The sequence below is a fragment of the Kogia breviceps genome, chromosome 10, assembly GCF_026419965.1.
Source record: "Kogia breviceps isolate mKogBre1 chromosome 10, mKogBre1 haplotype 1, whole genome shotgun sequence".
In the NCBI taxonomy this organism is placed as follows: domain Eukaryota; kingdom Metazoa; phylum Chordata; class Mammalia; order Artiodactyla; family Physeteridae; genus Kogia; species Kogia breviceps.
In genome coordinates this window covers 104032923-104051928 of record NC_081319.1, presented here as the reverse complement: position 1 = coordinate 104051928, position 19006 = coordinate 104032923, and the positions used below count along the sequence as shown (strand labels likewise).

The 19006-nt window shown below is 43.7% G+C and overlaps 1 protein-coding gene across 17 annotated transcripts in view; it reads left to right on the top strand.

Annotated features, from left to right (window-relative positions):
• The window catches only part of FARS2 (phenylalanyl-tRNA synthetase 2, mitochondrial), a 454626-nt gene that overhangs the window by 58261 nt on the left and 377359 nt on the right, over nucleotides 1-19006 (top strand). For 15 of the 17 annotated variants that reach the window (XR_010835187.1, XR_010835186.1, XM_067006818.1 and 12 more), the window contains one exon: nucleotides 12728-13371. Coding sequence is in view for 15 of the 17 variants with exons in the window: in XM_067006808.1 (XP_066862909.1) it covers nucleotides 12728-13371 (644 nt within the window). In the remaining 2 variants the exon portion in view is untranslated. Of the gene's footprint in view, nucleotides 1-2860; nucleotides 3019-12727; nucleotides 13372-19006 lie in introns of those variants that run through there. The other 2 variants (XM_067006816.1, XM_067006810.1) reach the window with 2 other exon arrangements.

Genomic DNA, 19006 nt, shown 5'->3' with positions numbered 1-19006 from the left:
CGCTGTCCAGTGTCCCTGAGAGCAGGAAGGCTGTGACACGCCTTGTGGGGAACATGCGTGTGTGAGATGAGCTTCGTCCGGGCGTGAGCTGCGGTGCGGTTGGCTGTGAGGTCAGCGTTAATGAATCAACCGTATATAACACGTAAGGTGTCTTTAAACAGGAAGACACATAAACCAAGGTTACGCACTGATTTGTTGACGAAAGTGTGAGCAGGGCCTCGCGGGACACTAACTCTCTGTCCCCGAGGAGCAGCGGCTCAGTGTCCATTGATGGAGCGCTCTCTCTCGGAGACGCTCTCGGAGACGTTCTCGACCAGAACTACCTTGAAAAATGGGAACTGACTGTGTATTATTTTCACTGTCTTCATGACCCAGATATTTTGCAATTTGAATTCAGTGCTTTCGTGTACTAGCTAATCCTTAAAACTTACAAAACTTATAGAAAAATGCAGAACTATGTGTTTTACAGGGGACTTTAGCAGAGAGTACAGTATAATCAGGACTGGTTGTGGCTGATGAGGGCTGATGGGACCTGACCTGTAGGCCTAAGTTTCACTCTTCTGCCATCTCGCCACGATGTTCAGAGTATGATTTAGCAGGCACACAACAGCCTTCTCTGCATTAAGAATTAAGGAGTGTTGTTTGATTTCCACCCTTGTGACTTGCTGAGTGAACCTCAGTGCTATGCTTTGACTTTTATCATTAGGTCTGCTGTGGGGAGAGGATCAGGCAGGTGAAATATCACTGTGAGTTATCGAGTAGTGTCTTCTCGTAGTGAAAGTGATATGGAAATATGCATCATGGGTATTCCTAGCGGGGTTTACTTGTTTGACTTGGGAAAACTTCCTTTTGTCCCCGTCCTCCAGCAGCTTAAGGTCTCACAGATGGAGCGGCACCCTGACTGGTGGGTGCAGAGAGTGTTTTATGTGCTTTGGGGGAAAAGCAGGAAGAGATGGGTCAGTTCTGTGTGAGCAGAGTGTGAAGGGTGAGAGCTGGTTTCATAGAGATGAGACATCTCTGGAATTACGGATCATGGGAAGATGTGTTTTGGTTTGAAAAGAAATCTCACAAGGAGCTTCTCAGGACCGGATCTGTTGAAAAAAGCAAAGTTGGCTGGTGTGTATCAGGAGACGACAAGCAGTGGAAAAAGGGCAGGGGCAGCCTGGGACCGGCTGCGAGGCAGGTGGCCTGGGCGGGGGCCCTGACGCAGCCTCCAGTTGGCAGGCGCAGCACCGGGCACATTAGGTTACGTCTGGCAGAGTGCTGTCGAGAGGGTTCAGTGAGAGAAATTAGAGGAATAAGGAAAAGACTTCAGAGAGGAGGTGAGGTCACGTCACCATTTGTAGGCAGTGTTTCAGGCTGGTAGCGTCTACTTAATAATTATGGAGCTACCAACTCTACTTCAGTAACATGTAAAAATAAATAAATACAGAAACAAACAAATAATTATGGAGCTAAGGGCCGGCGAAGCCTCTGTGTGCTAGAAAGACTGTCCTCCGCTGTGGCCAAGATTCCAGGATTTTATATGCAGCGACTTTATTTGTAGGATCTTAGATAAAATCATTTTATTTAGAATATTTAGGAGAGAAGAATTTTTAACCTGGAGGTTACGCCTTCTATGTAACAGTAATATTTCTAATTACCTAAAATAGTTTTTAATATGCAGTTTGGTGAGTTGATTTAAAACAAGTTTTAATTTTACTTTTGCCATAGCCATTCGGCTTGTGGGCGAACACTTAGTCTTCTTCATTAGCTGAGTATTTTTTATTTAAAGACTATTCTGTACGTTACATTAGTAGGTTATTACACATTATGTTCAATGCTGAATGTAGTGGATGATTAATTATGCTGTCATTCTCCAAACGTGTAAGTATGTGGAACGACTGTAAATACCTTTCATGAGAAACAAAAATAAATGATGACTAGTAGGTCGGCCTGAGTTGAGATTAGCCGGCGGTTTTGATGTTTCGCTTGACTTCGGTGAGACGCTAAAGAGCATTGAGGATGAGTTTGGTATATTTGTTTTATAGTGTTTGTGTGTATCATTTTTTATGTGCATGAGAGGAATTTTTTCCCTGGCATATTTAGGAAAGTATTCATTCATACTAATGGGTATTGGTAACATGAACTTAATTTTAACTCATATTTTTCTTACGTGGAAATTTGTGAAAGAGTGGTTGGGAGTGTAACTACAGTTTCAAATATGGCGACATCTTTAGATACTTATTAACCAGCGTTCAAATTAATTTTGTAGGGTCTTTTGTCTGTAGTCATTCCCTCATGCATTTGCTTAATTACAGATTTTAACCTTTTGGCTTATGACAGCAAAACTGATTTCTCTTGGAACTGAGTACAGTGATTTGTGTTTTTAAAAACCTTTCAAAAGTTGTGTTTTTCCATTTATTTCTGTGTCTATCATAAGAGATTTTTCTCTTGAGTACTCCTCCATTCTTGAATAATTGAGAAGTTTCCAGCACGACAGAACACTTTGCAGTCTCTCGTTCTTGAAAACACGGCATTTATGAGCAGAGAATGGTACTGCTAGTCACTTCTCCACTGAATTATAGTGATGAAAAGACTTCTCTTCTGAATGGAAACATGGCCTTGTACATTCAGATAATGATTATCTGTAGAATTGCTTTCCTCACTCCTTTTTTTCCCCCTTAGACTTAATTTTAATCAAAGACATTATCTACACAAAAGGTGCCTATCACCAAAGAAGGCTGCGGAGGCAGGGCCTTTCTCGGGCCCTCTGCTCGGTTGGCCCTGGCCCTGTCTTGTCGGGCCTGCCCTCTGAGTGGAGCTGCCAGGTTCTTGCGTCACTGTCTTGACAAGTGGTGCGCTCATTTATACAGCAGCTGGGCCTTGCCAGCCCGTGGAAGCCATGTGCCCCTGGCCGCAAAGTCCAGTGCCAATTTCGTGCTGGTGGCTTTAAGCCATGCCTTAAATATGTTGCCGAAACCGATGGTGGATAAACAGTCATTGGAGGGTAGAATTGCGTTCATTTTTTCGCGCGAGGTAAGAGCATTTGTGAATGGTAAGAGGCCGCTGGTATTTCTGAGCAGTAGACCCTCCTGCGTTCTGGAGCTACAGCTTTCTGCCTTGGGGGCTTCCCATTTGTTACTTACATGCTTCTGAATCAATCAGAAAGACGCATCTCCGTGGTAAATCTTTAGAGGAAAGAGTTTATGTATACTTTATTCTCTTCAGTGTTAAAGTACCCGAAGTACAAAAGCAACGTTGGTGGTATCAGTGCCCACAATCCTAGCTAGGAATTAGGCTCACCAGATGCTGGGAAAAATGGTAATTGTGTCCAAATGAACAAAACTCAAGGAAAGAGTACGGGACACTCTTAGTATAACTGGGTGTTAAAACATATTCTCCTGCTAGGCATTTCATGGTACTGATTTCAAAACTCAGTGTCCATTCGACCCTATATTGGTTATTTTCTAGTGGGAGAGATGTATGTGTCCACAGATACTTACCACTAGGTTCCTTTGGCACGAAAACCGTGACTATTTCTATGTTAAACACCTATAGGTAATTTATCTTGGCCTCAACCAAGCCAGCAGGAGGTAAGTTTTCCTGGTGCCCAGTTAGTTCCAGAATTTGTAGAAACCATATCTTCTGTTCTTCTGCACATCCAGACTGGACTCTCGGTGGTCTTATTCATTGTGCATTGCACAAGACCCCTCCCAGAATAACCCCCTAGTTATTCTCCAGGGTGGAGCTAGCCAGATAACGTGTGGCCTTGTCTCTTGAGGACTGGCTTCATTTGCACGTGGCCCTTTTCCTTATGGTCCCGCTCTCCCGAGGACAGGACTCTGGCTGGGTCATCAGGACCGGGCATGGGCTTGTAAGACCTTTGCCCTATTTGACCAAGTTTCAGCTGTGCTCTTGGCTTCTTTAACTCCTTTGGTTTAGGTTCTATAAACATTATGTAGCCTAATCTTCTCTGTTTCTCTAAAATGTATAAATATTTTCATATAGATTTTCCTGAATTCAGAGCTGGTTTCTACTAACATAACGTGATAAATTTTATTTTGCCACCACATTAAATTACATTTCTCTTCTGATTAATGTCACCTATGAGATAGGAGAGGTGAAAACACTTTAATGGAACCCAACTACTGTTTTGTCATGTAATTAAAATTCCAAAAAGCCTGTTAACATACCCATATTGATACAGCAGAATTAAAGAAAATGCTATTTATGGAAGGACCCCAAATCCTAGGGTCACTCCTTAACACGTAGGTGCCTGAGAAGTGAAACATGGTGTGTGTCCTGGGAAGGAAGCCAAGAGGGGGCAGGAAAGGTGGCTGTGTTCACCCAAAGCCATATCTGAATAAATATTCTGCTCGGCCGTGAAGGTTTTTAAAGGGAAAAAGGGAAGTAATCTCAGTTAATCATTGAGATGGTGGGTCACAGTCAACACCATCCGTCCCCCACTGTCTGCAGGCTTGTGTACAGGCTTGTTGACTTGTGATTTTTCTTTAGATGCTATTTTGTTCACATAGTTTGTTCGTGAGATTACTGAAACGGAAGCTAGGGGAGAGAGCTGGTCATCTGTTAATTAATTATTCTTCATTTCTAGTCCTCTGATCTACGGAAAGAACCAACAGGTTAGGCTAGGTATTGTGTGGTTAAAAGATTTGAAAGGTGTGCTAGGGCCTGAGGTGAGGAGAGCAGGGGGTGCCGGATTTAAGGTTAGGGACAGGACAGAAGGGCCTCCTCCCCGTAGAGATCTCGTTCCTGCCTAAAGTTGCTTACAGCCTTACTTTTCAACTCCTTGTGAGAAGTAGTAGTTTTGACAGTTGCCTGCTCAACAGCGTGACATCTGTAACGGAGCCTGGTGGCCAAGGAATTTTACGTCCCTGAAGAACAAGTATACAGTCGTTACACAGTAAAATAAAATTGCTTGCTGTAGTTAACGGATTCCTGAAGTTCCAAGACCTGAAAGAACTCAGCCTTGAAATGCTCTTTCTGCAGCTGCTAATGCTGGAAATGAGGCTGATAAATCAACACTAAGAAATGCTTGGCACTGACTTTGGACCACAGTGACGTTTGACTGTGAACCCACAGAGAAGACATTGAAGGATTTCATGTCACTAACGAGGAGATTATCCACGTTTCTCTTTTTCTGCTGGAAGTTGATCAGCCAGTGTAGTAAATAAGTTGAATAAAAGCTGAATTTGGTAATGTTGCACCTCTTGTGCATTCCTTGAATGAAGGGGGAATTGCTGGAATGGTATTAAATTCAGACAAGTGTGAGGAGAGTAGTGATGAGGGTGACATCATGAATGTAGGTGTGATAGTGGGATTTCCAGTAAGAAATACGTATGTGGTCTTCTTCCATTGTCCCTGGCAGGTAGCTCCTAAAACCCTCTGACTGTCATCTGTAACACAAAGGGGCATTCTTTTGTTATAATGTTCAGTTTTGTCTCAGTTCCTGAAAAATGGGTGTCTGTTGTTATTCACAGAACAAGCCCTTTTCTACTGCCCCTGAGTTTATGTTAATGAGGGTAGAAACCCATACTAAAGTGTCAGGAGACAAAGGAGGCTTTCTAAAGGCCGCGTGCGGGTGGGGGGTGGGGCACCATCATTTGAGAATGATGTTCCAGGCCATCATCAGATGCCCAGGCTGAGGCTGAGATAACTGCGGTGACGGCCATGCCATTGTCTTTTCTGAGATCCTCTTGCAGCCGCATACAATGAGCTGCGCATGTAGCATAGGTATTAGCTTGGACTGAACTAAGCTTTAGTGACTCTTTTCCTTAGAAATAAGAAAGATTTTTTCTTACTAAAAGACAGCGTGACATTTTAGCTTTAACGTGTATTAAAGATTTCGTTAGCGGGTATCATTGAGAAACATCTGTTTGGCATGAGAGCCAGTATTATCAATTTCCTAGAAATCTGAATGTCTTGGGGAAAAAGCACTGACTGATTGGCACCGTGCTTCTGAGAGTTGACGTGTAGCGAGGGAAAGGGATTTGGAGAGGCAGAGAAGCTCTTTATATGCCCAGCGTTTCATCTGTGGAAACAGAATGTTGCCCACCGCCCTGTTCTACAAGTATCATGTCATCAGCCACTGCAGTTGCTGACCTGTCCAGTGGTTAGGACTCCACGCTCCCAGTGCAGGGGGCACGGGTTCCATCTCCGGTCAGGGGAAATTCCACATGCCATGAGGCCAAAAAAAAATTTACAATACAGTACATACACCCTGGAAGGAATTCAGGGTGAAGATCAGAATGAAGCACTCTGTGTGCCGGGAAAACAGGCAATATTTGGGGCCCATCGGCCCTTAGATAGTTAGAAATATTTCAGGAGAAATTTTTTATGAACTGTATTCTTGCATCTTCCCATACTTAGAAAAGCACTTAAAGTTCATTAACTGAAATACTATTCTTTGTGACTAGCGGTCACCTTCTAGCGAGATGTATGCTTGTTTGCACGCACCGCTTCACCAAAATCGCGTACGTATCGGCCTCTCCCTCTAGACGCGGTTTCTCAGAGTCACTTGAGAGAACGTCTCCTCGACCACAGTCCTCAGTAAGTCCTCAGATAAAACTGAAACTCACAGCTCTCACGTTGTGCGTTTCTTTCCGAAGTGGACACCCATGTTGTTAAAAGTAATCTCTTACCTGGTCACTGAAGGCAGTTAATTAAAGTACAGCAGCGTTACATTTATATTGGCGTCATTCTTTTGTTTGTTTCTTTGTTTGTTATTGTTTTTTAACACCTTTATTGGAGTATAATTGCTTTACAGCGGTGTGTTAATTTCTGCCACATAACAAAGAGCATCAGCTATACATACACATATGTCCCCATGTCTCCTCCCGCTTGCGTCTCCCTCCCACCCTCCCTATCCCACCCCTCTAGGAGGTCACAGAGCACCGAGCTGATCTCCCTGTGCTATGCGGCTGCTTCCCACTAGCTATCTATTTTACATTTGGTAGCGTGTATATGTCCATATATTGGCATTATTCTTGATATAATTATAAGTGGGTTTAATACAACCTATTAAAATGGCTAGAACTCAGCTCGCCATATTTTTAAATAACTTTTTCTTATAATAATTCAGCTATTTCAAAATAACAAGTTTAATAAAAAGTGTAATAGATGTCCATTTAGAAAATTTAGAACTATAAAAATAGAAAATGGAAAATAAGGACCAGGGATTTTAGCTATTGAATCTTGCAGAGTTCTTCCACGGTTTCTAAATATAGTATGTGTGTATTTATAGATAGATAGATATTTACATAATTAAGATAATATCATACATTTTTATATTCTATTTATCACTTTGTAAGTATGTAGTTATGTCATTAAAACTCTTTGCAACCATATTATACTTTATGACTGCACAAATGCTTTACTGTATGGTTCTGCTATAATTTACTTAATTTCCCCCTCTCTGGGGAAAGTTTATGTTTGTAATTTTTCTGTATTATAAATCACACTGTAATGAAACTTCTTTGTGTTTCGCTTCTGTCTTAATTTACATTATTTCTTGTTAATTTACATTATTTCTTGTGATAATTCCTCGAAGGTAGTTACCGTGCCCAAGGGTATGAGCAGGCTTGAGTCTCTCGCTAGTGCTAAATGGCTGCCCAGAAAAGCTGCACCAGTAACATAGGGAACGGCCTTTTTATAGACATGTTCTTTGCATTCATCTACTCAGCAGGAACAAAAACATACTCTTTGCCCACTCTTTATGAGCAAAAGTTCATGGAAATTGGCTGTTTCCCTGCCATTATTTAGTCCAGTACAGTATATAAGCTGTGTGTTGACTGGGCCCAGCTTCATTTTTCTGGGTAGATGCTGTTTCAGCCCTGTCTCTGCAGGTTAATGGGATGTACCTGATCTCTTTTGCGTGGCCGTGACCACACATGGGTCACATTTGGGGACCATGGCCCTTTCCAGTAAGCTAATTGTGCTTTAGAGAAATTACCACTGCTTAGTTTCTCCGTTACACACAAGACTGAGGGAGATTGAAGGAAGGACTGTTTAAACTGCTGCAAAATTCATTCATTCTAACAGACAAAATCACATTTACTTGGTGAATGTTGAGATTGTACAGAATATTTTTCTTTATAAGTCTAAAGCTTTCCTTGGGAGATCAGGGTCATCTCCTGAAAGTTCCCTCAACTTCCTTTCTTTCAGTCTCAGAAGCTTTAAAATATTTTTAATCCATTTTCTCATTGGTAACCTCCTTTATTTTTATATGTTCCGTTCATGTAAACCCATAATGATCTGACTTCTGTCTTCACCCAGCCATTGAGATTGCCCTGTTGATGGTCATCTTGTCAAATAGTTCTTTACTTTGCCCCCTGCCTAACATTTTTGCTACATTTGCTCCCGTTGACCAATTTCCTTTCCATCCTTTTCTGTTTTCCTTCTTTCCCTTCTCCCTTCCTCTTCTTCCTGGTGTCAGGTGTAGTGCTAGCCTCTGAGGGCGTGGACATTTGGGAAAGAGAGGGGTTGTGTGTCTTCTACTCTCAAGAACCACGTAGTCTAGCAGGAAGACAGACAATTGGCAATAATCATACTAAGAATTGTATATACAGTGGCACTTGGTTCAGAAATGACCTTGGTTTCCTTCTAGAAACTTCCTGTCCTAGGCTTCTGTGAGAACCCTTTGGTTCTTTTACTCTTTATATACCCTTCCCTTAAACAGGACAATTGCCAAGAGCTCTGTCTTTTGCCCATTTCTGCATTTACTCTCACTTTCCCATGGGTTCTTGTACATCCTTACGGCATTAACTCTTACCTCTATACACACAAATCCCAAGGTCTCCATTGCTAGTACTGAGCTCTTATCTTATTTCCAAACCTCAGACTGAGTCCCAGAAATTGTAAGATGGCTCTGTCACCCATACTTAACTTCAACACGTCCAAAGTTGTTTCCCTCTCGAACCAAAGACACACATGTGGAAATCATTTGGACAAACAAACAAAATTCATCCCGTGTTCTCTGTCTCAGTGGTATTGCTTTCTCTGTTACCTGGTTTCTAGAAGTCTGTGGGCCATTTTTAACCTTTAATTCAACTTATCTTGTGTCTTACATACTGGACAATGAGTTAAGTACATTATGAACAGGATGTGGTGTAACCCTTTTACTGTGAGGTAGGGATTATTTTCTGTATCTATACATGAGAAACTTGAGGGCCGAAAAAAGTCAAATGCTGTGTCCAAGGGTAATACACAGAGCGCCCAAGTGGCCGGCCTAGGGTCACAGCCCATGGCTGTCTCTGCTCAGTGTGGCCTTTGCCCGTGCTGTTGTAGTGACTCTTTTCACGGTCCATCTCACTGTCGCTTCTGTGCCAAAGTTAACTCATTTAATATTCACATTTGTACGTTTGTTACTTTCAGTGGCTCTATAATCTACATATATTTGTGACCAGAAGATATTCTTAGTAATGTGGAAGAATTTTTCAGTGAGTTAAGCTAAAACAGGGCTCAGCAAACTTCTGTAAAAAATGACAAGATAATAAGTATTTTAGGCCTTGTGGGTGGTACAGTCAACTATTCAGCTCTGCCTTCCTAGTGGAAAAACCTCCACAGACAATATGTAAACAAATAGGCATCACTGGGTTCTTACAAACCTTACTTTCAAAAACAGGGCGTGGGCAGGTTTGGCCCGCAGGTCCTGAGTTGAATGGTATTTCATTTCTACCATCTAAGCGAATGTGTTTTCTTTGATTTACTCATGCATGTATTTAAAATGCATTGAGGTATAATCTAAGTTGCTCAGATAAGGTAGAAGTTAAGATAGGTAATTACAGAGAAGTAATTTGAATGTAACAGTCTTGGGTCTGTTTTTTTTGTGTGTGTGGTACGCGGGCCTCTCACTGTTGTGGCCTCTCCCTTTGCGGAACACAACAGGCTCCGGACGCGCAGGCTCAGCGGTCACGGCTCACGGGCCCAGCCGCTCCGCGGCACGTGGGATCCTCCCGCGCCGGGGCTCGAACCCGCGTCCCCCGCATCGGCAGGCGGACTCTCAACCACTGCGCCACCAGGGAAGCCCCTTGGGTCTGTTTTGACTGAGAAATAATTGAGTTGCTCAGAGTTCTGAACTTTGTCCACAGGTAGATGTATGAGCGTTTGCAAGTTACAAGATCGATTTGAGGCCTAGATTCTTTGTAAAATAATAAGAGTAATACTTGCCTCACAGAGCTGTTGGAAGGATGAAATGGAAAACCACTTTGCATAGAGGCAGGACCATGTCGGCATATTATCTTTCTGGGTCTCCTGTGTTTTCCAGATGGACTTTCTCACAGAGAAACTTGACAGAGGAAAGAAGAAAGGCCTTTACTTCTCAGATAGCAGTGGGAAATCTAGCATAGTCATTATTCTCTCTCTGTAAGAGATGATAATAAAAAAACAACAAATTGTTTTGGGTGGGGAGACATGACAGATGAGGGCTGAGCAGATAGATGCGAAAGTCTGAAAACAAGGACAAGGAAAAAGTAAACTTTCCGTAGCAAGCTACGGGTGGGGTCGGGAGAACCAAGAAGGGACGTGTGGGTGGGGCACCTGGGTGGGAGCAGAGCCTGGGGGTGCTGGCAGGCACGGGCACGTGCGGAGCAGAGACAGAAGAAAGGGAGGTTGGCAGCCCACGAGCACGGCCTCCGGACTGCCTTCCCCGACAGAGTCCTGAGCTTGGTGACAGCACATGGCTTTGGAAGGGAGAGATGCTTGTTGTGTCTTGCCAAGGGCACTGAGCTGGGTCGCTCACAACCTACCAGCGTGACTTAGTGCTGAGACGCAAGAGGCGGCACGGGCATATTTAAAATTTATATCCACTGCAGTGACAGGCCACTGAGCACTGTGAAGGGGGAGATGGATTTCCGCTGAAGTGCAGCCAAAAACACTTCTCGCAACAGCTCTGACAAAATAGTGCCGTAAATGAATAAACCCAGAGAGTTTCTGGGTATCTCTGAAAGCTTCTAACGTGACGGCCGTCTCAGACGGCTCTCCCCAGGTGTCACGTGTGATTTAACTCGGATCTGGGAGGTCTCGGTTCCATAAGCTGAGGGGGCTGTGCTGTCCGGGTGCGTACCAGGTGTGCTTCGGATGGTTGCTTGGAGCAATGTCATTCCCTCCTAATGCAGTTTATTAGCATGAAGTTATGTATTTTCTTGGTAAGATCGCAGAGTCCTGGAAGTCAAATCGCTACCTAATTGTATGCTTTACAGTAGCCCAGTGGGTAAAAATGCCAAGTTTTAGAAGTTGTATTTGGCAGATTTAAGTTCATGGTAAACTTTTTATGAACCTAGGGATTTGACCTCTAAAGGTCTTCATGCCCGAGATCCCCGAGTCAATTTAAACTTGCTCGTGGGCCAGCAGGGAAGTATCCAGAATCCTTCAGTGTTGTCTTAACACTCCCTGTACCTTAGAGTTTGGGCCGCTATAGTTGGATCTTTGTCACCTCATTTTTGATGTGAACAGCCTATGAGTGAGTTCCAGCTGTGAAGTCTGGTCCTCTTCTTATTAAATTCTGGGCATTAAAAAGGAGATGTGCTCAATACGCTGTGTCTTGGCTGCTCTGTGTCTCTTCCCAAGTGAGTTTGGTCCTGCTCCTGGTTTCCTGTGGGTGCCCAGTAGAAAGCTGCTCTTTTACAAAAGAGACAACATGTAATTGATGGGGTCCTGCGATGGTGTTAAGTTTAACTGACATGACCAGATGTGAGGACTGAAAAGATTTGCATCTATAAAAATAATTTCAGCTGTCCACTGGTATAGTCTATCACTCTGTGTAATATTTCCTTAAGTTTTTCACTTTTATTTTTTAAAGAATCACATAAAAATAACCATTACCTAAATTGGTGTATTTTATTGGAAACATCCAAGAGAAAAGTGTTGTTCATGTCGTCGTCTTGCAATATGGCGAACTAATCCAGAAGCGTCTCATTGTGTCAGGAGTGAGCAGAGCTTGGTGGCTATGAGGATGAAATGGGCAGACACTCTCCTTCCACCCTTCAGAGACTTGGATGTAATCATGGGCTTCCTTTAAGGAATGAGACCCCCAAGAGTAGTCAAAATAAAAGAAAGTCATGGGACTTCCCTCGTGGCACAGTGGCGAAGAATCCACCTGCCAATGCAGGGCGCACGGGTTCGATTCCCTGGTCCGGGACGATCCCACATGTCGCGGAGCAGCTAAGCCCGCGAACCACAACTACTGAGCCTGCGCTCTAGAGCCCGTGAGCCACAACTACTGAAGCCTGCGCGCCTAGAGCCCGTGCTCCGCAACAAGAGAAGCCACCGCAGTGAGAAGCCCGCGCACCGCAACGAAGAGTAGCCCCCGCTCGCCGCAACTAGAGAAAGCCTGTGCGCAGCCAAAAACAAAAAATAAAAACTAAATAAAATAAAATAAATTTAAAAAGAAAGAAAGTCATCATGTTGATAATTTTATTCAACGTGAGGGGTCCAGGACATGATGTGACCTGATAAGGGAAATTTTCTTTACGCTCATGGATCTAAACGTCAAGGGGAGGACACCTAGAGATTCGGGATCTAAACAGGACGTTCATGATTCTCTTGATGTAGAGCAGAGAATATAAGCCGCTCTGGGCAGATTTCCTTAATTGGCTGTTCTGTCTGAGTGGAGGAGGGGGAGGCAGACATCCGTGGGGTGGTGGGGAGCTGGTGGGAGACAGGGCCCCCCCCCCGCCTTACTTTCTGCAGAGTGAAACGTGACTGGTGCTTATGTGTGTGCTCTTTCCAGAACCCGTGAAAGGCGTTGCTGCGATGGTTGGCTGGGCTCTCAGGAGAGCTGCCCAGGTGCGCGCCCACCTGGCGAGGAGGGCCAGCGGGGTCTGCCGAGGCCCTGAGCATCAGGCCTTGGGCGCGAGGCCCACTGCCCCGGAGCCCGCCGCCCGGGGAGCCCCCGGGGCCCCGCGCGGCGCGGTGGAGCTGCTGGGCAGGTCGTACCCCCAGGACGACTACAGCAACCTGTCCCGCAAGGTCCTGTCCAGGGTCGGCAGGAACCTGCACAACCGGCCGCATCACCCGCTGTGGCTGGTCAAGGAGAGGGTGAAACAGCACTTCTACTCGCGGTACGTGGGCCGCTCGGGGACGCCCCTCTTCTCGGTCTATGACGACCTCTCCCCGGTGGTCACCACCTGGCAGAACTTCGACAGCCTGCGTGTCCCGGCCGACCACCCCAGCCGGAAGAAGGGCGACAGCTATTACCTGAACGCGACCCACATGCTACGCGCGCACACGTCTGCGCACCAGTGGGACCTGCTGCGCGCAGGGCTGGACGCCTTCTTGGTGGTGGGCGACGTGTACCGGCGCGACCAGATCGACGCCCAGCACTACCCTGTGTTCCACCAGCTGGAGGCCGTGCGGCTCTTCTCCCGGCACCAGGTGAGTACGGCCCCTCCCGGGCTTGGAGGACGGCCTGTGTGGTCTCATGGAGGCCACTGCGGTTTATCTCGGCCAAGCCCCACGGGGTCCTTGACCGTGTTCGGCACCCGTGTGTTATCCATCCTGGGTGGCGTCCTCTGTGCAGGCGGAGCTCAGTGTTTTCTGGCTGATGTGTTGTGTCAGTGGCCGCAGGAATTGGCAGGCCTTTGTTTCCTCGTGTCTGTCCTTTTCTTTCCAGTCCCGACCTGCCTGTCTCTGGGTTTCTCCTTAGGAGTGTGTAGTCAGTGGCTCACACTCACCCCCAATCCCGGATGACTCGAGATGCAGCCCTGAGACCCGTGGTCTGGTTACCCCGGATCTCAGTTGGCAGAGGTTAAGTACGTGTTCCCGGTGTTAGGCACGAATGAATTTCTTAGGTAGCCCGGGGCCTGGTGGTTTAGTGGCTGAGGCTGTAAGCGGTCTTCTTGTCCCACACTCTCTCCTTACCGTCCCCTGCTTTACACTTGTGGGTGCTGTACATTTTTTCTTTTTGAGACGTCTTCATTATTGCCCTTCTTGAAGTATATGTTTGGATGAATAGAGCCTTTTTGATCAGGAAATCTGATGTTCTGGCCATTCTCAAAAGCACCCAACTCCTTGCATCTGTTAGCTGACATCCTAATATGTTGTGCACAGCTTTTGTTTTGTTTTTTTTGGGCAATTTATGAATATTCCTTAAAGCTTGAATCTATTTTCTAAAAAAGTGCAATATCACTTGTCTTTCATTAACATATTTTAAAACCGTCTCCATTTTTATGTGAGAAACAAATGGAATTAATGAGGCATTACTCCTTTAGTACTTCTTCCAGAAATGTTCACTGAAACATGAGGAATAATTGTCACAAAACTCCTTCCCAGAAAACGCCAGGTAAGTGGGTTGTCAGATATGAGCAGGAACAGTATAGGATCCTTAGGCTGATAAGTAACCATCATTTGTTGTGTTAAATGAGTCGTGTTTTAGGAGAGGACCATTTGCTTCAGGATGTGCTATCTTCCTGGGAATTCGTGATAATTCAGAAATAGGTATTAGCTTTACACAAAAGGCCATCCACGCTTGATCCCAGAGCTGCTTAGATGAGTGCTTTTGCTACTAGGAAAAGCTGACTATTTTCTATGTTAGGAGTAATAACTGTTAACAGGGATACAGATTTATTAGGAAACAAAAGGGAAATGGACAGACAGGTCAAAGTCTGGGAAATATGACCAAGTGATGGAATGTCACCTACAGCTAATGAGCCAGTGGAGGTGTGACATCAATGACAGGGTGTCCAGGTCACGGCAGTGGCAGGTGCACAGCCCAGTTTATCTCATTACAAAAATGAGAAAGGACAGTGCTCCCTGGTTGGTGAGCCTGCACGCCGTGGGAATGGCGGAAGAGAGGAGGCTGCGAGACACGCTGTGGTGTTTTAGTGGCGGAAAAACTCCAGGCTCCCTTAGAAGGTGGGAAGCAGGGAGCGGGTAGGGAGTTAACATCATCTCGTCGCACACTTGTGCGGGGTCTGGTCCAGTTTAGCGGGGAGCAGGCGTGGCTCATTTTCAGATGATGTGACTGCATATTCTGCTTCTGGTCAGAAAGATTACACACACACACACGTACACGTATGTGTCTAAGAATGTAGTTTGATAAAGTAATTCCACGTGCCGTGATTCGCTTACTCCTCGTAATAAAAACCTGTGAGACAGATTATTTCCTCTTCAACCACGAGGAATCTGAAGCCCCGGTAGGTGAGCGACTTGCCCAGTATTACCCAGCCAGCTGGTGGCAGAGTCAACCCTGAACTTCACCTGTTCTGCTGGGGCCTGTTGCTTTTCATAGAGGAGCTGCTTGGGACCCAAGCGGGACTTTAGTTCCAGGAACGGGGTGGGGGAGATAGGAGTGGACTTTTGTGTTTTCCTGGCCTCAGCTAAAGTGTCGGTACTAAGTCTGACCTAATCTTAAATCTCAAAAAAATTCGTTTCCTTCTTTCAGTTTATTACCCTATGAATAGGATTTTTTTCAATAGTTTTAATCATGCTACATATATAATTTACAAAACTATATTGTCATCCTTTAAAGTTTTCCTGTTATTTCATAATCTCAGTAATCATTGTTTTCATCACTACATGGTATATTTCAGCAAGGAGGAAAGTGCATAGAGAGGTGTGGGGTAAAGGAACAAGGGTAAACACAGAAATGGATGAACTATGACAATGTATATTTTATTTAACTATTAATTGTGAATAAAACCCTTTTGTGTTTCGACAAAAGTTAAGATGTATCATTATTCACAAATATAAATGTGTTAAATTTACCAATTTAAAGACATACATTATCAGATTGAACATTTTTTAATTAGAGAAGCCTGAAACAATCACACCAGAGGTTGAGAGTAAAGGGCAGGAAAAATATATCAAGCAAATACTTACTAAAGGAAAGCTGGTAAGCAATTACTAATATTAGATAGACTAGAATATATGGGAAAAATATTAGCCATGAATAAAGGGGGATGATACACCGACCAGGACGCTTTATGACTCGGGAATTTTAATGTGCCCAACATCATAGCCGTAATGTAGAAACCAAAACGGAAGAAATAAAAGTTAAGTTTGACAAACGCATAATCATAGTAGAAGAATTTAAATGGCCTCAATCAAAAACCAATGGATTAAGCAGACAAAATGAGTAAAGATATAGGAAATCTGAAAAATATGATTAACAGGCTTGATTTATGTTTATTTTAAAAATTCTGTAACTGTGTGTGTGTGTATTTCTTTGTGTTTGTACAGACAGACAGACATATACATAAATCCTGTACCCAAGAGCTGGAGGTGTATAGTCACATGGAATAACTTAAAAAAATAAGGGGCTTCCCTAGCGGTGCAGTGGTTAATAATCCGCATGCCAATGCAGGAGACACGGGTTTGAGCCCTGGTCCGGGAAGATCCCACATGCCGAGGAGCAACTAAGCCCGTGCACCACAACTACTGAGCCCACGTGCCACAACTAATGAAGCCCGTGCTCCACAACAGGAGAAGCCACCGCAGTGAGAAGCCCGCGCACCGCGACAAAGAGTAGTCCCCGCTCGCCGCAACTAGAGAAAGCCCGCGCGCAGCAAGGAAGACCCAATGCAGCCAAAAATAGATAAATAAATAAATTTATTAAAAAAAAAAAAGTTGCCCATGTACTAGTTGACGGTTGAAGTCGTAAACAAATGTCAAAGAATCAGTAACATTAATCAGTGACATTAATAGAACCATGCCTGACTACAATGTAGTTGATGTAGAAAGCAGTAAGGAAAGGATAATAAAAGTTTCCATATCCTCAGCCATCTAAAAATTCACAACTTTAGATTCATGGGTTAAAGAGAAATATTAGGATGTATCAAAAGTTACTTATCACTCACCAACAATGAAAATACTCACTCCAAACTGCTCGGGTGTGGGGGAAATAGTCACATTATTATGTAGGAACTTGGTCGCTACCCACTTAAGTTGTACGATCACAGTGAACATTAAGAAAGCACAATGGACGGGATGCAGCTAAGAAAAGTGTGGGCCATACATTTCGTTTTAAATATATTATTAAAAAAAACTTAAAACCCCGCTAAAAGCAAACAACATTGTTCTCAAAAGTGGGAAGTAGATTGTATAGTTTTTAGTAGCCCCCAGACTTAGAAAACAGACACGGCCCCTGGAAGAGCAGAATCCCAAACCAGACAGCTCCCCTCCAGCCCGGCTGACAGGGCCTCGCTGAGCGCGTCACTGCTGGCTGGCACATCTGCACTGTGTCACAAACTGAGGCAGTGGGGGAAGCCGGGGTCTGAGCAGAGGAGAACTGCCTTAGGAGTCCCCCAGAGAACAAACCGTGGGAACCAGCTTGACTAGGGAGGTTTGACATTAAGTCCTGGTGGTTACACTGTTCACCAGTGGCCACTACCATCACAGAAAGAGGGGCAGCCAGACTTACGCGTCTCCTAGTGGGAGAATACAACGCCACCTATGAAGTCCTGCCAAAAACTTTGGACCTAAATCAGTTCAAATCGCTAGATCCAACAACCAAATTTATAGGAGATACAGAGAAACACATTAAACTATACCGTGTAGATGTGATAAGCAAAATGCAGCCTGGCAAAATTCTACAGCAATGTTCCTCAAGATGAGATCTGCATAATGAAATAAGTACAAGAATCAGAAGGAAGTGATTAGAAATGTTTAGTCTGTCGTAGTCAAGCCTGTTGTCAGAGGACTTCGGTGGATCTGCGTGCAGACTGGTCCAGGTGTTCCCAGATGCTCTTGGTGAACTGCATGAGCTCAGTCTGGGTGGTGGTTTTGTGCAGTAGCACCGTATATCATTTCGAGACCGATTAGAAATCTAAAACTGTCTTTTTACCATAGACAGTTTGAGAAGCACTGCTCTACAGGATAAATGGTTCAGTTTCTTCAAATAAAAGCAAGGAAAACAAAAGGGAAAAACAGTAGATGATGCCTATAGGTTAAAATGACAGATCTCAATCAATCATAATGTGTAGATCCTATCAAGAGAAAACATCTTTCAAGAAACAAAGATTTGAGACCATTGGAAATTTGAACACTAACTGAATATTTGAATTTAAGGAGTTCTTTATTTTTACTTTCTAAGATATGACAATGGCAGTATATTTCTATACAGTCATTCTCTTTCAGAGATACGTATTGAGATACGTGTGAGCAAAATGATGTCTGGATTTTCTTCAGAATAATGGGGGGTAGGTGTCTGGGGATGAACGTAAGAGGATTGGTCATGAATTGTCAATTATTGTAGCCGGGTGTTGGATACATGATGAATCCAACATTATCCTTTCTATTTTTGCATGTGTTTGAAATTTTCCTAATAAAAGTTCGAAGAAAGAGACTGAAGGAAAACATTGGGATCAGTCAGTCTGTCAATAAAAAAAAAGAAAAATTTGCTGCACATGAACTGGGATCCAGGTCTGTAAGAAGGTATCACACAGTCACGAGAAGATCCCTGGTTGCACGGGGAAGACAACAATTAAGATTAAAAAAATAACGGGAGGCAGGAGATATTAAACACTAGAGCGTGAGCACAGATTACGTTCAATAGAAAACTGAAACCAGTTAAATCTAGAATTAATAGCCTGTCTTCCATCATTCTGAGGTGATTTTACTGTGATGTTTTATAAAATCTGAAAGACTTGTAGTCTTTCTCAAAAAATAGAAAAAGAGGACCTATCAAGCTCATTTCACGCTAGACTTGTTAATAACAAATTAAATTAAAAAGATAATATTAGAGGTTTCATCTTTATGAACACAGATTATTCTCATTTTTTTAAATTTTTTATTTATTTATTTTTTATTCTCATTTTTAATGACCAGGTACAGAATTATTAAATGAAATGTTTGCAAATTTAATTTGTTGGAGTATTGTGTCCTACCGCATTATTACTATGCACGTATTACATTATACGATATTAACTGATACAAGGAGAAAAAGCACGTGATCACCTCTGTAGATGTGGGAGAATAATTTGGTGGCATTTAATGTTTTAGGACGTTAAAAAAGCATTGGTGACATTAATATCTTATGATAAAAACTTTTAGCAAGCTAGGAACAGAAGGG